Below are 18398 nucleotides of genomic sequence, written 5' to 3'. Positions count from 1 at the left end.
ATGTAAATGCAGAAATTAGACAGATACATAATTATAACATAAGGTAGACTGAAATTTATACCCCTCCTGCACTATGTCAGAAACAAAGTCAGACATGTTTATATCTTTCCACAATGCCCAAATTTATTAATTAACAATAAAGTCACAAGCTGCCTTGGTTTTGTTGGCTGCAATTTGCAAAGTATTCCTGATTTCCCATGACAGCTGACCATTGGCTGGCCATGGAGGATGTTCAGTGGCCTCAATGGAGGAGACAGCGAGCTGATAGAGATGCAGAGAGTCATAGCTGCAGTGTTTAGATAGTAATGAACCCTGTTGGAGAGCAACTAGAGGTACTGAGCTGCAGAGGCTGTATAGGGTCACAGGGTTGAGCCTAGCTGCTAGGTTGACATGAGCTACATAGGCAAGGTACAGAACTGTGGAAGCTGTAAAGGCAAGGCACTGAGGGATGAATGGATGAACGTTAATGGAATGATGATAGACGAAGCAGGTGATGTCAGCAGTGGGGGATAGGAGGCCAGAAAAGCTGCTTTGGGAAAGGAAGCTGATTAGGAAAGGGAAGTGCTCCAGGAAGCCTGCTGGCTACAGCTAAGGCCAATCTGAGATTAGATGCCAGAGGTTCCTAGACCACACCTCAATATATTGAAATATTAATAGTTTTAAGGAATGGTGCATTGGGGATGGTGATTAAGTCATAAGGGCTCATGAATAGGATTAATGTCCCTATAAAAGAGCAGAGAGAGAAAAAGAGAGAGAGAGAGAGAGAGAGATTGAGAGAAAGACAGAGAGAGAGAGAGAGGCAGAGAGGCAATTGTTCCTTTTGCTATGTGAAATTATAGTTCTCTATGAGGGAACACACATTCCTCATCAGGCACCAAACACATCTACCTGTGCTTTGACCTAGGACTTCACAGTCTGCACAGATGTGAGCCATTCTTTTCCATTGATTATAAGCCACCCAGCCGATCTTTTGCTTTGGCAGTCCGACTAGAGTGAGATACAGAGTTATAAACATTAAAACAATGGCAAAATTGGGATTCTAAGTGGGAAGACACACACCTCAACCTTGTGCGGCTTATTAAGTCTTCTGTGAGAAGGTATTATTTCATATGAAATGATGGGTTAGTATTTATTTTCTCATTCAAACCTCAACTCTCTCCTGGAATAGACTTTCTTTCCAGGGGTCAGCAAACTTGGAACTAAAATTAAGTCTCCTCTATTTTTTTGAGGTTGTGACCTGAGACCAGTGGTTCTCAATCTTCCTGATGCTGCAACCATTTAATACAGTTTCTCAGGTTGTGGTGACTCCTAAACATAACGTTAGTTCATTAAAATCATTACCTCATAGCTGTAATTTTGCTACTTTTATGAAGTGTAATGCAAATATCTGATATGCAGAGTATCTGATATGTGACCCGCCTCCTCCTCCCCAAAGGGTTGAGAACCACTGCTTTAGATGCATCCGGTCATAATTTCTTTTTCTTAAGACAGAACTAGGCAATACCCATTTCATAGTCACTGAAATAATCAAACAAGGTAATTGTGGTGGTTTGAATGAGTGGTCCCCATAGGCTTATTTATTTGAATGTTTCCCAGTTGGTGGAACATTTTGGGAAGGATTAGGAGGTGTGGCCTTGTTGGAGGAGTTGTGTTACTGGGAAGACTTTGAGGTTTCAAAAGCCCATGCAACTCCTCTCTGTCTCCTTCTAGAGGATAAGGATATAAGCTCACAGCTACTGCCATGCCTGCCTGCCTGCCTACTGCCGTGCTCTTGGCCATGATGGTCATGGACTCACCCTCTAAAACTGCAAGCCCCCATAAACTTTTCTTTAAGTTTCCTTGGTCATGGTGTCCCTTCCTAGCAATAGAAAAAATAATATGATAGTAATACATTTCACACTGCTGTGTAAACTTTTAAGCATCATATAGCTGTTATTCTTCTGTCCCGTGGGATGCCTGTGCTGGCCAGCTTTTCATTACTGTCAAAGGTACATGAGTAAATCAGCTTAAAGGAGGACAGATTTATTTTGGATTACAGTTCTAGAGGTATCCGTCTGCGGGCTCTTGGCTCTATTGTTCCTGCATCATGTAAGGACAAAACTTTTTATCTCAGGGTCCTTTCAAAGCAAAGATAAACACACAAAGGGCCCTGGGACAAGACATAGCCTTCAAAGGCATCCTTCCAAATGATCCACCTCTTCCCTGCTTCTTAGCAACTCATGCAGTATGGACTCATCAGTGGATTAACCCATCCATGAAGTTAGCATGCTTTATAACCCATACCTTTTAATATGGCACCCAGATGAGGACCAGGCCTTCAATACACAAGTTTTTTATGGAGTGGTGCTTCATCTTCAAACTACAACAATGGCTTATGCTTTTATAGTCTTATACCTATCATAGAGATTAGGAAACATAACATTCCTAACAATCGATATGGGTCTGTAAGTGAATTTCAGATTTCTGAGGTTTAAGCCCCTAAAGTAGGTATCCCCCACCCTCAAACTATTTTAAAACAACTGAGTTAATTCCATAAGCCACAGCACTTTGTCCCCTCCTCAAAAGCTAGGGACAACAGAGGATGCTCCTGACCCTCTACCAGAAGCAGGAGGATGTAGCAGCTGATGTGTCATTTAGTGTGGAATGCTTGAGACATGTAATCCCTAGAGAATGAACCTTGACCACTCTGTGGAGAAAAAGACCAGCAGGGAGAGGAATTTAATCACCACTGGGACAGATAATCTTTGGAAACACTGAATAAAGATGGGGTGGAAGGCAGAGAGTTGTAAAAATCCTTGTCTCCAAGCTCAGGATGGCTTCCTGAACCAGCAATGTTTCCTTATTACTACTTCTGGAAAGCCCCATGGATGAGAAACAAACCACAGGTAAAGAGGCACTTCTGAGTACTTAGAATAATTTTGTTATATTTATCCCTTGAGTTGTGAGACTCTTTGGAATTTAGTCTCAGGATAAGTGTAAGAGTTAATATATTATATATATATTATTTTTTTCTAACTTTACTAAGAGACTATGTAAGAATTCAGCAAATTAAAACAAACAAACAAACAAACATAGGTTCATACGTTTTTCTTCCTAGATTCTACCATTAGTATTTAACTATACCTTCTATACTCAGCCTTTTAATTAAGCATCTTACTTTGAGGTTGTCATAGATTCCCACACAGTTGTGCGGTTTAAAAGAGAAAACTGCCCTTGTTTCCTGGCATCTCACAATATTAACATCCGGCAAAGTTATAGGAGAGCTTCACACAGGCTTCAGATCACAGTTTAAGAGACTAGGCCTAAGAACTAGGCAAATCCAGGCAAGCCAGGCAAGTCAGTTACTAGGAAAACAAAAAAAAAACAAAAAACAAAAAACAAAAAACAGGTTTCAGGCAGCTAGTCATAAAACTGCCCTGCTATCAGAGACCGTGCAGCCACCTGGCCTGAGGCAAGGACAATGGGTCAGCAACAGTTTCCAGACTTCCCCAGCAAATTTCTAGCCCCTACACCCTGGTCAGGGAATGTCCCTAGAGATGTACCCAACAGATTAAGATAGAGGTCACCTACTCCAGAATTCCCCTAATGTGCTTTAAATCAGGTCTTTGAACTCACTTGGTTGTCTGTCTTGATAATGGGGGTCCCCAGCATGTTGGACTTCTGAATAAAACACTTGTTGCATTTACATTCTATTTTAGTCCAGGGTATCATTTTTCTTCGAATCTTCGACCCTTACAAAAATCACAGGACAACTCTACCGCCACAGGGGCCCCTCAGTTTCCTGTTCACAGTCACATCTACTTTTTTCGAAATTCCCACCTCTTCTTTAAACCTTGCTAACCATGAATGTACTCTGAATTTCCACAATTTTGTATTTTTAAAACTGCTGTAGAAATGGAATTCCTTTGAAATTGGCTATCTTTTAGCATAATTGAAATTCATCCAAGTTATATGTGCTGTTTTTCCCTTTTGTTTGTTCAGCAGTATTTCACGGTAGTCATACACAATGATTTCCAAGCTAACAGTTCATTTAGCCAGTCACTATTCAGCAGGAACATTTAGATTAAATTACTACCAACTTTCACTTTTAGGTTTTGGTGAGAGAATAAATTCCTATTTCCCTGGAATAAATGCTCAGAAGTATAAGTGCTGTACTATATAGAACTGTATGTTTAGTCTCTTCCCTATACTCTGAAATTATTTGCTTATCTACTATCTATCTACCTATCTATCCGTCTATCTATCTATCTATCTATCTATCTATCTATCTATCTATCTATCTATCTATCCATTCATCTATCTATCTATCTATCTATCTATCTATCTATCTATCTATCTAATCATCTATCTATCTATCTATCTATCTATCTATCTATCTATCTATCTATCTATCTATCCATCCATATATCTCTATCCATCCATCCATCCATCCATCCATCCATCCATCCATCCATCCATCTATCTATCTATCTATCTATCTATCTATCTATCTATCTATCTAATCATCTATCTATCTATCTATCTATCTATCTATCTATCCGTCTATCTATCTATCTATCTATCTATCTATCTATCTATCTATCTATCTATCTATCTTTGGGGCAGGCTTTTATGCCTTCACTCTGGCTAGCCTGGAACTCACGGGTCATTCTGCTGCAGGATTTCAGGTGTGAGTCACCACGCCCATCCTGAGGGCTCTTTGCTTTCTGAAGGCTTTGTTATGATTTTGAAGGCATATGCTGTGAGTCTGAATGAAACTCAAAGGCAGGAGGATCAAAGCTTCAGAAGCATTTTGAGCTAAGGCAGAAAAATACATCCATCTAAAGGTCATGTTATCAGGCTGATAAAGTTTCCAAGGTAACAGTCTGTCTTCAGAAGGCCACGTTTGTCTCTTCTCTGGGCCAGTGTCAGATCCTCAGTTTCTGATACGGGTGCTCAGGGAAAGCTAGCAAGCATCTGCTGTTTACCCTGACTGCAGATGCAAACTAACCCCAAAGGGGCAGCTTTTCAGTTACCCTTCTCTCTGCAGTCTCCCTGAAGAGCAATCTTTAAATATGTTAAAGGAGTATTTTGGCGTGGCCTAGCTTGAACTCCCTCATGGTAATTTGTTACTGAAGCCCTAGGATGCTAATGGAGTCTCTATCCTTTATTATTTCCCCAGGCCCCCAAAGATACCATTTATCTTTATATTGATAAAGATTCTTATAATTAGCACTTACCACACAAGAAAGCTGAATTAGTTGAAGCGGTGCAGCCATGCTGTGTTGATCTGGCTGGTCTCCAACTCCTAGCCTCCTCAGCCTCCCCAGGAGCGGATGCCACTGTGACCAGCTAAAGTTAGGTAGATATTCACAGTAATTCCCAATACAAGTGCTTTTATTAAGTAGATCCAATTGTCAGTTGACATTGTGCTGGCTGTTTGGTGTCAGTTTTCTTCTTGTCAATACTGATTAGCATCAGTTCACTTAATTCATTGATGTATTTATTTCCTGGGATCAAACACTCTTGATTGGTCATCCTAAAATTGAGTTAATCTCAACATCTTGCCCCTTTTGGCAAATGCTTTACATCTGAGCCACACTCCCAGTCTTAAGGTTGGTTCTTGGGCTGGTGAGATGGCTCAGTGGGTAAGAGCACCCGACTGCTCTTCCAAAGGTCCAGAGTTCAAATCCCAGCAACCACATGGTGGCTCACAACCATCTGTAATGAGATTTGACTCCCTCTTCTGGTGTGTCTGAAGACAGCTACAGTGTACTTACATATAATAAATAAATAAATAAAAAAAAAAAAAAAGGTTGGTTCTTTTAAAACTTGCCACTTGGCATGACTGTTAGATTTTACTAAGACTCTTATCTGATGGAGCTTTTAGCCAAGAATAATAATGACTGGGTTGGTTTTTTATTTGTTTGTTTTTTTTGGGGGACAGTTCTTGCTGGCTAGCTCAATAGTCATTATGTAGCTCATGTTAACTTTGAACTCAGGCAATCCTTTTGCCTCAGCCTCCCAAGTGCTGGGATTACAGGTGTGAACCACGCCCACCCAGTTAACCACTATGTTTATAGAAGGGGAGCTTGAAATAGTAAAGTGCTGACAAAATACAATAACTGTGATGGAAATCTTTTTAATTTTTTTTTCTTTTTTCAGACATGGTCTTATGCACTACAGACTGGGCTTGCAGGTCAGTCTTTAATTGTGTGGTAATTACTTACCTCAGTAAGCCCCTTTAAAAAGACACACAACCCAGTTAATATATTTATAAGCTATATGCCTAGATTGGGCCGATCTATCACTAAACTGATTAATTCCCCTGCGATGAGACCCCTTGCTACTTACAGTTTTTCTAGTCCATGAGGTTCTGTTCCACATTGGTTTCTACCTCCTCTTCCTCCATCCTCTCTTTTCCTCCTCCTCTCTCCTTCTGAGACCGCCCCCCCCCCAGTCTCACCTTTCCCTTCCACTGCCCAATCATAGGCTCTGGCCTTTATTTGACCAGTTAGAATGGGGAGAAGGTTCAATGAGATCACTCTTTGTTGGCTGACAACCCCTCTTGAGGAAGCAGAATTAACATCAAAATATAGACAGCACAGGGTAAGCCACAACATTTAGTAGCACATCTCAGCTTCAGTTTACACTTTAATTTTTTGACTGTTAGCTACCTCTTTGATTTTCAGACTTTAAAGCTGATGTAATGGTATGTTACAGTTGTTGAACCTGATGAATTTTCTAGAAGNTAACACTATCTTTTTTTTTTTTTTTAAGATTTATTTATTATATGTAAGTTCACTGTCCTCAGACACTCCAGAAGAGGGCATCAGATTTTGTTACGGATGGTTGTGAGCCACCATGTGGTTGCTGGGATTTGAACCCTGGACCTTCAGAAGAGCAGTTGGTGCTCTTAACCACTGAGCCATCTCGCCAGCCCAAGATAACACTATCTTTAAACCTCTGTTGGCCTAAAAGTCTTCTACATTTGACAGGATTTAATTTGTGTATCCTAATGTTGACCTGGATGCTGACCTGGATGTGGGGAAATGGGAACCCTCAGACACTGCTGATGGGAGTGTAAGCTCGTGCAGCCACTTTAGAAATCAGTCTAGAGGTTCCTCCAAGGACCTCGAAGTATGACTCAGCCTTGCCACTTCTGGGCATGTACCTTAAGTGTGTTGGCTTGAATAGAAGTGAGCTCCATAGGTTCGTGTGTTTGAATGCCACGTGTTTGAATTAAGGAGTGGCGTTACTGGAGAGGGATTAGGAGGTGTGGCCTTTTTTGGAGTAGGTGTGGCCTTGGTAGAGGAAGCGTGGGAGTGCGCCTTGGGGATTCAAAAGCTCAACCCAGACCCAGTGTCTGGCTCTTCAGGCTGTCTGCCGATCCAGATGTAAAACTTTCAGCTGCTTCTTCTGCCTGCCTGCCACCATACTCCCCTTCATGATGACAATGGATTAAACTTCTGGAACTGTAAGCAAGCCCCAATTAAATCATTTCTCTTATAAATGTTGCCAGGTCATGGTGTCTGTTCACAGCAATAGAACACTGGCTAAGACACCAAGGAATCTATATTCTCCTACAGGGACACTCACTTGTACATCCATGTTCACTGCTGATCTATACACAATAGCTAGAAAGCAGAATCAGTCCAGATGTACATCGACTAATGAATGGATAATGAAAATGTGGTATATGTGCAGAATGTCATTTTAACCAGCTATTAAGGAAAATGAAATTATGAAACTTGCAGTTGTTAAATGGGCAAAACTGGAAATATTATAAGGAGGAAGGTAACTTCAGTTCACTAGTTTTGTGTATTTGGAGTACGTCAGGAAACCAGAAAAGGACCAGTGGGGTGGAGAGTTCCCATAAGGAAGGAGGGATGGTAGAACATTGTGTAAAAATGATTGTGGAACAGGTCCATTAGAAAGGTAGGAGACAGAGGAAGGAGCAGGACAGGGGAATGCTAATCAAAATGAGGGGAGGGGGAGTAACAAAAATAACACGAAGAAAGAAAGCATTGGAAAACATAAAATAGAGTATGAAGGCAGATGCCCTTCAAGACTAGACTTGCTGATTGTAGAAAAGCCTTGTACGTGAACTCCGCACCACACAGTCTGAAGCACAAAAGAGTTTTAAATGATTAAGGACTTGCCTCATTGTACCTGCAGTATCACTATCTGTTGACTTACGATTATTATTTTAAAACACCGGGCTGAGTCCTTTCCTGCCTTCCAGTTCTTCTGCCACCGGAAGTTTACTCCAGATTGCTGTGCGGAGTCCAGTAGCCCAATGGCCCTTTCTGCTGTATAAAACACAAGGCATTCTCTAAATAAGGGGTTCTCTGTGGTTCACTTATTTTTAAAAGATACTGAATGTCTGTTTTTTTTTCTTCTGCCTGTTAAAATATCTCAGTTAAATTAAAAGCAAGCAAGCAAGCAAGCAAACAAACAATCTTACACTGACGTTTCCTTTAGACTCAGCACTGGGTAAGTTTAATCAGAGTGTACCTGCAGAGCAAGTAACAGAATCTAATCACTAACCAATAACTAGGTCGTTATGTTTTGATTTCCTTAATCAGGAACCTTAACAGGGACGCCAACTACAATTACATTCTAGACACTGCCTATGTTAGTAGTAGTGCACGGTTTCCTCTTGGCTGGCTTCGCTGTTGAAGCCAAATATGCACATGTGTGTGTTCATTTTCAGGCCTTGACTTCGTTTGTGAGGAATTTAACCCCACCCCCGTCCAGAATGGAAAAACAACGCCCCCATTCCCGCCCTCGGCTTCCTCCCGCCTAGGTCTTCTCCAGTTACAGAAGTTCGGATTTTTTTTTTTTTTCCTAGAGAGTTAGAGGAAAAGTCCGGCCCAAGAGTGGAGTTATAGTATCCATTTATTTGCTCTGCTGGGACACCGGTGAGGAAATCACACGTTGTAACTTAGTCTCCTGGGGGAAAGAAGAGGTACGAATTCCTAAAAACTTGTGTTGCAGTGCTTGGCACCGGGTTTGATTGACAGAGACCGATTGAGCAAGAGCAAGGGGGCGGGGCTGCGGGCCTGGGGCCCTGGCAGAGACAAAGGGGCTTCAGCGGCCACCCGGAGGGGAAGGACCCTCTGTCGCGGACCAGCTGCTGCACTGTAAGGGTGCATCTGGTGGAGTCTCTTTCTCCTTTGCAGACTGGCGATCGGGCGAAGCGGGTTTGGCAGGAGGCTAGGGGAGGGGGAGAAGGGGTGCCGAAAGGGGGCGCGGGTCCGGGTCTAGGCAGCCCTGTGTCACGTGGTCGTCGCTGCCGCCTCAAAGTTGGGGCTGTTCTTCCGGGTTGGAGGCACAACGCCGCGGGCCAACCCCGGGTCTGCCAGCGCGGCGTGGCGTTTGCTCGCAGCCCGGGGTCGCCATCTGTCCCGCCTGCCGGTCCAGGTGAGCCAACCGGCCCTTCAGCGCCTGGGGGCTGCTGGAAAAGGCGGGCAGCCAGCGCTGATCCCTGGTCCCTCGGCGAAGGAGACCCGAGAGAGAGCAGCAGGGGGGCGGGGTCGGCTGTGTCTAGCAAATGGGGTGCAGAGGCTCCTGCAGGAGACAGACGGAGAAGGAATACGGTGTGCCTCGGGGCTCCTTTTGTGTGTGCGTTCTATTGGGGTGACATGGAGTGAGAGGTTAGGAACGGAGTCCCGGCAGAAGACAAGGTAAGCAAGTGACAGCTGTGCAGGTGCAGATCTTGGATCCTGGGGTGGGGGTGGGGTGGGGGCAAGGGCTGCAAAAGTTGTACGTAGTCATTTTGGCCCTTAGAGGGACTGGAAGAGAGGTCATAGAGGACTTTCGATGAATGGTGTACCTAGAAGAATGACAACTGGGCGCTCCTAAGTTGTACTTGAACTTTGAGAATGTTCAGGCGGGGTGTCCAGTTGGGTGTAAGGAAAAGATGTGACTGTAGGTCCGGGCTGACTGGTGGTAGTTTCTGAATACTGAGAAAAAGGGGTTTGGATTGGTAAGTCACGGTGGGCTCTATTAGAGGTCGGGATGTAGGCCTGGCCAGAGCTGGTTCAAACTTGAGAGGCACAATAACTACTATGTAGCCAGAGCCAATAGGCGTCCACAGGAGGTTATAAATAGCGGTCCAGCTGCACGTGCCAGCGGGTGGCAGTTTAGTTGCTGAGGGAGGGGCAGCACCTGTGACAGGAGCCATGGCTCCAGTGGCTTTGGGAGAGGTCACGCTGCCTGCCAGGATAGGGTATTGTGTCCTTGTTGGTATGCCTAGCTTTTAAAAGCATGACTTTGTTTATGCTTGCAGGTGCCCTTTATTTGTCCTACGGTAGTGTGCAGTCCTTAGAAAACTTTGGAGGTATGGGGCTTGCTTGCCCACTGAACCCCCTTTTTTGGGCAAATATTGGTTATTTTTCCTTTCTTACTTTATTATTCTTATTATACTTTTTTATTTCGAGACGAGGAAGATCTCGGACTGTAGCCTTGGCTGGCTTGAACTTCTATGTGTAGCCCAGGCTGGTTTTGAACTTGAGTTGCTCCTCCTGGCTTAACCTCTCCGATCACCCCAGCTCCATTTTCTTTCTTTCTTTCTTTCTTTCTTTCTTTCTTTCTTTCTTTCTTTCTTTCTTTCTTTTTTTTATTTATTGAAGGGACAGTTTTGGATTATTCTAGTATAAGCAAACAGATAGGGCCAGTTTTCTACGAGGCTATACAAAGTTTTTATTTTCAAAGGAAGAGTCTGGAAACTGTTTCAGAAATATATTGTGGAATGGCCTCAGGATACCCAGCCCTAGTTATTTAAGTGTTCAGTCAAAAAGTATTAGCTGACTTACTCTGTTTAAATGCAAAGCAGTGGGCCATGAAAAATAACGAAGTGAATGGAGTAACTCACCAGGATCTTGAGTTCTTTAATCCTCTCTACAAACCAGTGATCAGGGCACTTTGCTACTTTAATCCTCAGACCTTTATGAGGTAGGTTTTTACTATAATTCTGACCTTAAAGATAAGGAAATGAGGTACAGAGAAGCTGGGTGATTTGAGAAGGACACATCTGTAATAAACTAGAGAAGAGGATTCCAACCCAGAGTATACTCTAATCTCTTTACTGTCTTCTTCTGCTAGATCAGGTGCTTGCCCTAGACTCTAGAGTAGTGGTTTTCAACCTTCCTAATGCTTTGGACCCTTTAATACGGTTCCTTATGTTGTGGTGATCCCCAAACATAAAATTAGTTTTGTTGCTACATCATAACTGTAATTTTGCTACTGCTCTGAATTGTAATGTAAATATCTGATATGCAGGATCTCCGTTATGATTGATACCCTTGTGAAGGGTCATTTGACCCCCAAAGGGGTTTTGACAGGTTAAGAACCGTTACTCTAGAGGGTTTTAACACTGGGGAAGGCTGAGGATGTAGCTCAGGGGCAGTGTGCTCTCAGAGCAAGTGTATGGTTCTGGATCCTGTCCTTGGCATCACACACATCAATCTCTGGGGAGGCACTTATCCTTATAACTTACACCAAGTGGTTTAATGAATGCCATGCTAAAATAAGCATTTTATTCTTTTAAACTTGGGGTTGCGAAATTATTATTTTTTATTCATTATGAATTCAAGGCTTGAGAAGTACATGGAAGTGCATAGAGAATTTCAAAGTGAAGAAAAGGGGGAACTAACTATGTTGGCATAACTCGGACTAGCCAATGGTTCAGACGTTTTCTGAATCCCTTTCAGAACCATTTATATTCAAAGTAGGGCTAGTGTAGGGGACTTTTCTTGCCAATAAACCTCCTGATCTTTGATTTATGTGTTTAATGCCTAATAAAGAGGTTTTATTTTTAAGTTTTTTATTTTTAGATTGGGCTTCTGATATATGGTGCCCTATTACCGATCTGCTCTACATCAAATTATTATTTTCCAAGTAGGCAAGACAATCATGGATTTTCTAGAGTGTAAAACGACCTCAGCAAACTGTTGCTTGCTACCACTTTTATGGGTTAGTGGATTGAAGCTCTAAGTAGTTCAGGTTAAACAATCAGGAAGTGACAGACTTGGGCAATGTGGTGGTGGTGGTGGTGGTGGTGGTGGTGGTGGTGGTGGTGGTGGAGGGGGGCTCCATTTGGGCCAGTTTCATTTATTTGCTGATGAGGTCTGGAGAAGCTTTACCAACTCACTGAGGATAGTGCTTGCAGGGAGCTGCTATGACCCAAGAAGAGAAATAGCCTCTGAGATTCTGCCCTGGGGCCATGTTTAGTTAAAGGGCATCTAATGAATCTAATGAATAGGCAACTCCTGGATTGATAATTCCCATTACCATTGTTCCTTCTCAAAGTTTTAAAGTTTATTTAGGAAGTTGTAGTAACAGCTTTGGGATTTAAAATCAGCTAAACACTTCTCTGGTGCTTGGAAAATTGGTTGTAGAGCCTGCTTGGATGTGATACTTGGCCCTGTGAGAGTCCATCTCTTGGATCAGTGCCTGTAGGCATAGCGGGTAATGCTAGCCAGGTTTGACTGATAGACCTCAGACCCTCTGCTTCTATCCTATTCTCAAAGCAAATGCTGAGAAACACTGGGGATGCAGTAGAGGAACATGGGAAATGTAGGTGTGCCTGCTGTGCATCATGGGGATCTGCCAAAGAGGGCAAAGGTAGCTGAAGAATCAACAGTGATACTTTACCCAGTCCTGCTAGAATCAGCAACAAGTGGCCACGTTTTGGTGAAATAAACTTTATTATAAAACACTTGTAAATTATACTGGCCACCATTGAGAATTGTGTTCAAAAGAGTTTACAGTTATACCCATATCTGCAAGCACAGACTGAATTAGTAAAGATACTATGGGACCTTCCTTCCTTCCTTCCTTCCTTCCTTCCTTCCTTCCTCCCTCCCTCCCTCCCTCCCTCCCTCCCCCCCCTTTCTCTGTCTTATTCTATGTGTATTTAAATTCTTGAGAGGTAAATCTGAATCACATGTTCATTTAGGCATGGATCAGAAGATCTCACTGGAAGAACTAAGCTAGCAATGCGTTTTGTATGACCTAGTGCCTAATTGTTTTTTAGATAACTTAAGGGAAATTCAAATGTAACTTTGATTATATATACCTTTTTGACAAATATGTTGACTTAGAGGATAACTTTAGTGTAAGATGTGGTTTATCTGTATGAGTGTGTTTATACAAGCTCTCTAGCTATACACACACACACACAAACACACATGGACACATTCACACGGACACTACACACACAGACACACACACAGACACACACAGACACGTACATAGACACACTCAGACACACACACACACACACACACACACACACACACCTACTTGTGTGACTCAGGCCTGGAATTGACTGTTGAGTTTATAATTCCAGTTCTAGGTAGAAAATGGATATCAAATTTTAAATGCTGAATCGGAAACAGATTTTTGAAGTGTTGTCCACAAGTAAAAAAAAAAAAAACACTTGACAACTAAATTCTTTGAAGATGGAGGCATACAAATGTGTTCCAGATGCAGACCCTTTGGATGGACATTTTATATGCGTTTTTTGTGCTCAGATGACAAGGTAACCTTTTTCTTGGCATATAGACATGTTCTTCTCTTTCTTTTTAGTAATCCACCTTCAAGGAAGGGGATCCGAAACGTTGGGAGCGTAAAGCAGCATGGCGCACCTACTGAAGACGGTGGTGGCTGGCTGTTCATGTCCTTTCCTTAGCAACTTGGGGTCCTCTAAGGTTCTACCTGGGAAGAGAGACTTTGTACGAACGCTTCGTACTCACCAGGCACTGTGGTGTAAATCCCCGGTAAAGCCAGGTAAAACTCAACTTCACTGTGTGCTTCAGGTCTTTGGTACAAGCCAGGAAAACACAGTAAGTTTTGTAGTCTGGTGCTTGTGAGTGGTCATTTTAAACAGAAAACAACAACAGCAACAGCAATGAAAACACAAAAGGAGTGTTTTGTTGTAGGTAGTTATTAATCTCTTTTCTAATCCACCTGGTGGTGGTGGTGGCGGAGGCTGCAGCAGCTACAGCAGCAGCAGTGGTGTGTTCCTCACTGCCCACCTCAATGTTCTGGGTTCTCAAATGAGAGACACACATGCAGCTTTATATTTTAATATGTCTTAAACAGCTCAATGACTGGGCGTGGTGGCATACGCCTTTAATCCCAGCACTCTGGAGACAGAGGCAGGCGGATTTCTGAGTTTGAGGCCAGCCTGGTCTACAAAATGAGGTCCAGGACAGCCAGGGCTATACAGAGAAACCCTACCTCAGAAAAACAAAACAAACAAACAAACAAAATAAAAGCTCAATGGCTGGGCTACTCCCAAACTTCCACATGGCTAACACTCTTTTCCTCCCACAGTCCCGAATTATTATTTACTAAAATCTATATTCTATTGTTGTTGTCCTCGACTCCGTGGGGGAGGGGGTGTGCTTTTCCCTGGCTCTTATGTGATTGGTATGCTCTCTCTTCTGCAGCTATCAGGCCTGGACCTTACTCCTTTCCTGGCATGGCACTTCTAAATCCTTCTTCCTCTCTCGGTCCCCTTGCCTGCGGAGCCTAAAGTCCTGACTCTTCTCTGTCTCCCTGCCCAGCCACTGGCCACCAGCAAGTTTATTTACCAATTAAAATCAAGGACTCACGATGTTTTGCATGTGGATTCTCTGCAATTTTGGGAACCCAATTAACATAATATAAGCGTTAGACCAAATTCACAACAGCGTTTTTTCATAGTTTCCACTTATAGAAATTCCAGATTGCCATTGCTAACAGGGAAGATAAAAACTAATGGGAAAAGATGGGAAAGGAGAAAGGTTAACTGGTTGTGTGCCTTTTGCTTATAGTAACCAAACCATTTCTTCTCACAGCCCTTTCTTTGCTTCTAGTAGGTATTGGAGAATTGTACCAGATAGAATTTACTGCTCAGGACCTAGGAAGGAAGTGTGTTAATTGATATACAGTAATGCTCCTTGCTTTAGTAAAAAGCAACCTCATTGCAGTTCAGGTCAGAGATGTTAGTCTTCCCCCATGCTGTTAGCAGCTACTGTTCAGTTTGGTTTTGTATCTATGTGTATCTATGTGTATCTATGGATATATGTATCTCTATCTGTCTATCTATTTATCTATCTGTCTGTCTGTCTGTCTGTCTGTCTGTCTGGCTCTGTGTATATACACATGTGGGCAAGTGTCCTCTAAGACCAGAAGACAGTGTTGGGTCCCCTGGAACTAGAGTTCCAGGCTGTTGTTAATGTCCTGATGTGGATGCTGGAAACCAAATGTGAATCCTTTGGAAGAGCAGCCACCATTCTTGACCACTGAGCTTTCTCTCCAGCTCCACCCTTACCACGTTTATGTCTTTGGTTCCAACCATCATCTGCCACTCAAGTGGTGTGTTACTTTCCTAAACCGTCTCTGTGCTTTCAGCCTCTGCCCCCCTACTGTCTGCCCTGCACATGGCAGTGTGATTCCCTTTTTAAAACTCTTAAGAGCACGCCAGTCCTTTCTTCAAAATCACTACTGTCTTCTCAGCTCATACTGAACAAGACTGAAGGTTCCCAATGGCCTATAGGTCTTCTGTAATAGGAATCTCGCTTGATTCTGTTGTAGGTACAGGCTAGAAGGAGGCGAGGCTCCAGAGGTCACCTTCTAAGCTGAGTCACCTCTCTGTTAGTATTTTTCCTGAGGACCGTCTTAGTACACTGTCTGTCATTCACTGGCTGGACCTGAAGCATGTGGATGTTTGTCAGGAAGACTTAGACATTTAGTTTTTGTTCCAGATGGCAGTATGCCCAGCTAAGAATGGTGATTAGCGCCTAAGATGAAAGGGCAGTATGAATGTTTCTTTTCTCTCTTAGGGCTTGCAAGACTCCTTTCTAGTCACCAAGGAGCTGCTACCTTGAATAGATTTCATAGCCTTGTTCCATGTTCTCAGGTGACAAATCTCTATTGGCAGAGTACCTTTCACTTATCACTCCCAAGTTAATCTTCAGAAACTTGCTTTTAATCTGCTCGGGAAAGCCGCTCACCTAGTGATAAAATTGATAAGATAGAGGCAAATGACTGTTGGGGACTGGAGAATTGGACTTGTGACTAGATCTAAAGACATCAAAGACCTCTGCAGCAATATGTGTAAATCTTCCTTGTTTATCTTTTGATTTTTATTTTCTCAACTGTCTAAGAAAAAAAAATGTTAACAGATAAGGATTTTTTTCTATAATGTTAATTTAATTAACACATTGAAAAGCATAAAAAGTAATTTCAGTCAGTATTCCTGTTTTTCCAGTTGCTGCCACTGCTTCTGCTTCTGTCTCTTCCTCCTCCTCCTCCTCCTCTTCTTTTTTGAGAAAGTGTCTCTCTCTATAATTCTGGCTGTTCTGGAACTTCCTATGTAGACTAGGCTGGCCTTGAACTCCCAGATACCCATTTGCCTTCACCTTCCTAGTGCTTGGATTAAAGGTGTGTTTGCCACCATACCCAGCTTCTTACTCTATTTCTATGGTAGATTTATTCAAAGAATGGTCTAGAGTTCCTGCACTACTAAGTTTGCTTGCTATCTCTCATGTATCTTATGATAATTGTCTTAGCATTTCCATTGCTGTGAAGAGACACCATGACTCTTACGAAGGGGGCTGGTTTATAGTTTCAGAGGTTTAGTCCATTATTATCATGGTGTGAAGCATGGTGGCACACAGGCAGGAATGCTGCTGGAGAGGTACCTGAGACTTCTACATCTTGGTCTGTAGGCAGCACCAGGAGACTGTGTGCCACACTGGGCATAGCTTGAGCATAGGAGACCCTAAAGCCTGTACCCCACAGTCACACACTTCCTCCGCCAAGGCCATATCTCCTGATAGTGTCACTTTCAATGGGTTAAGCATTTTTTTTTTTGAGCATATACAAGCTATCACATTTATTTATTTTATGTGAGCACACTGTCATTCTCTTCAGACACACCAGAAGAGGGCATCAGATCCTAATACAGATGGTTGTGAGCCACCATATGGTTGCTGGGAACTGAACTCAGGACCTCTGGAAGAGCAATCAGTGCTCTTAACAGCTGAGCCATCTCTCCAGCCCCTGGACCAAGCATTGAAACACAGGAGTCTTTCCAGTCATTCAAACACATTTCTATTCTAACCACCTCAGATATATAAGAAACTTTTTTTTTTTTTTTAATTCTTTCATTACTGGGAATCAGACCTAGGGCTTCAGACATGCCAGCTACTGCTTGTGGACGTTGTACATCGTGGTGCGGAGCCTAGTGCGCACCACGATGTACAACGTCACAAGCAGTGATATTTTTCTCTAGGTAACTCCTTTCCCCCATTTTTTTTTTTTTTTTTTTTTTTTTTTTTTTTTGTTGTTGTAACATTTAGCTAGACCTGAAGGCTCCTTAAGCTTAAGGATACATTTCAGGCAAGAACACCCCACCAGCAGTGTTGTATATTATTGTATTGCATTGGGAAGACCACCTGGACAGTGTAGGTGTTATTGTCCTGTGGGGTCTCTGATAAGAATGATGTTCCCATCAGCTTTTCCCACTCAGGTTCTTTCTGCCATTTGACTGATGCCCATTAACTAAGTTCATGATTTTATTAGGACTCTTGAAATGGCGGAACTCCATCATTCTTTCTTCATTCATCAGCTAGAATTTTTCTATAAAGAAAACAAATTTTCTCTTTTGGTCACTTGCCCTGAAGTGGACCTGGGGGAGGAGGATGGGATAAATGCTCTTTCCCATTACTTACTAGTTTTGCTAATAATCAATCGCCTGGTTCCCTTAATGTGTTAATTTCCTATCGCTGTTGAAATAAATAATCATAAGCCTACTGGCTTTTTACCCACTGGAAGTCAAAGTCCAAAGGAGTTGTCACTGGGCCTCCATCCAAGTGCTGGCAGTTCTGCATTTCTCCTGGGAACCTTTCAGCTGCAGGAGAGCGCCTCCGCCTATCAGGTTGTGGCTCCTTTCCATCTTGACAGTATCCATGTACCAGCCTTGCATTGCTTCATCACTAGGACTCTTCAGCGTTCTCCTCCATTCGTAAGGGCTCTGTGACTACCATGCAGCTCCAGATAACTTAGGATATTCTCCCTGCTGTAGGCCCAGTGATCACCAACCCTTAAGTCTATTTGCTGTCACAATTCCCCTGCGCCGTGCATGATGGATTCAAAAGTGGTAGGGATTAGGACATGGATATTCTTGGGAAGCTGCTCTTCTGTCCATCACGCTGCGTGTTCTAAGTTGAGCCATGCCCCTTAAAATACTTAGTACTCTTTCTGATAATCAACATGAACTGGGTTATAATATCTTCGGAAGTGTTCCACTCTATTCTTATTCTTCTTCTTTTTTTTTCCCTTTTGTTTTTTTGAGACAGGGTTTCTCTGGATAGCCCTGGCTGTCCTGGAACTCACTTTGTAGACCAGGCTGGCCTCGA

General features: G+C 42.8%; 1 protein-coding gene across 6 annotated transcripts in view; it reads left to right on the top strand.

The window, feature by feature from the left end:
- The window catches only part of Nnt (nicotinamide nucleotide transhydrogenase), a 108838-nt gene that overhangs the window by 9859 nt on the left and 80581 nt on the right, over positions 1-18398 (top strand). Inside the window, exons 1-3 of one of the 6 annotated variants that reach the window (XM_021181101.2) lie at positions 9279-9405; positions 10274-10324; positions 13576-13776. In XM_021181101.2, the coding sequence (XP_021036760.1) occupies positions 13626-13776 (151 nt within the window). In that variant the 5' untranslated portion in view covers positions 9279-9405; positions 10274-10324; positions 13576-13625. The other 5 variants (XM_029468545.1, XM_021181102.2, XM_021181099.2 and 2 more) reach the window with 5 other exon arrangements.

The sequence above is a fragment of the Mus caroli genome, chromosome 13, assembly GCF_900094665.2.
Source record: "Mus caroli chromosome 13, CAROLI_EIJ_v1.1, whole genome shotgun sequence".
In the NCBI taxonomy this organism is placed as follows: Eukaryota; Metazoa; Chordata; class Mammalia; order Rodentia; family Muridae; genus Mus; species Mus caroli.
Note: the sequence above shows the minus strand (reverse complement) of the source record. Positions and strands in the feature narration are given on the sequence as shown.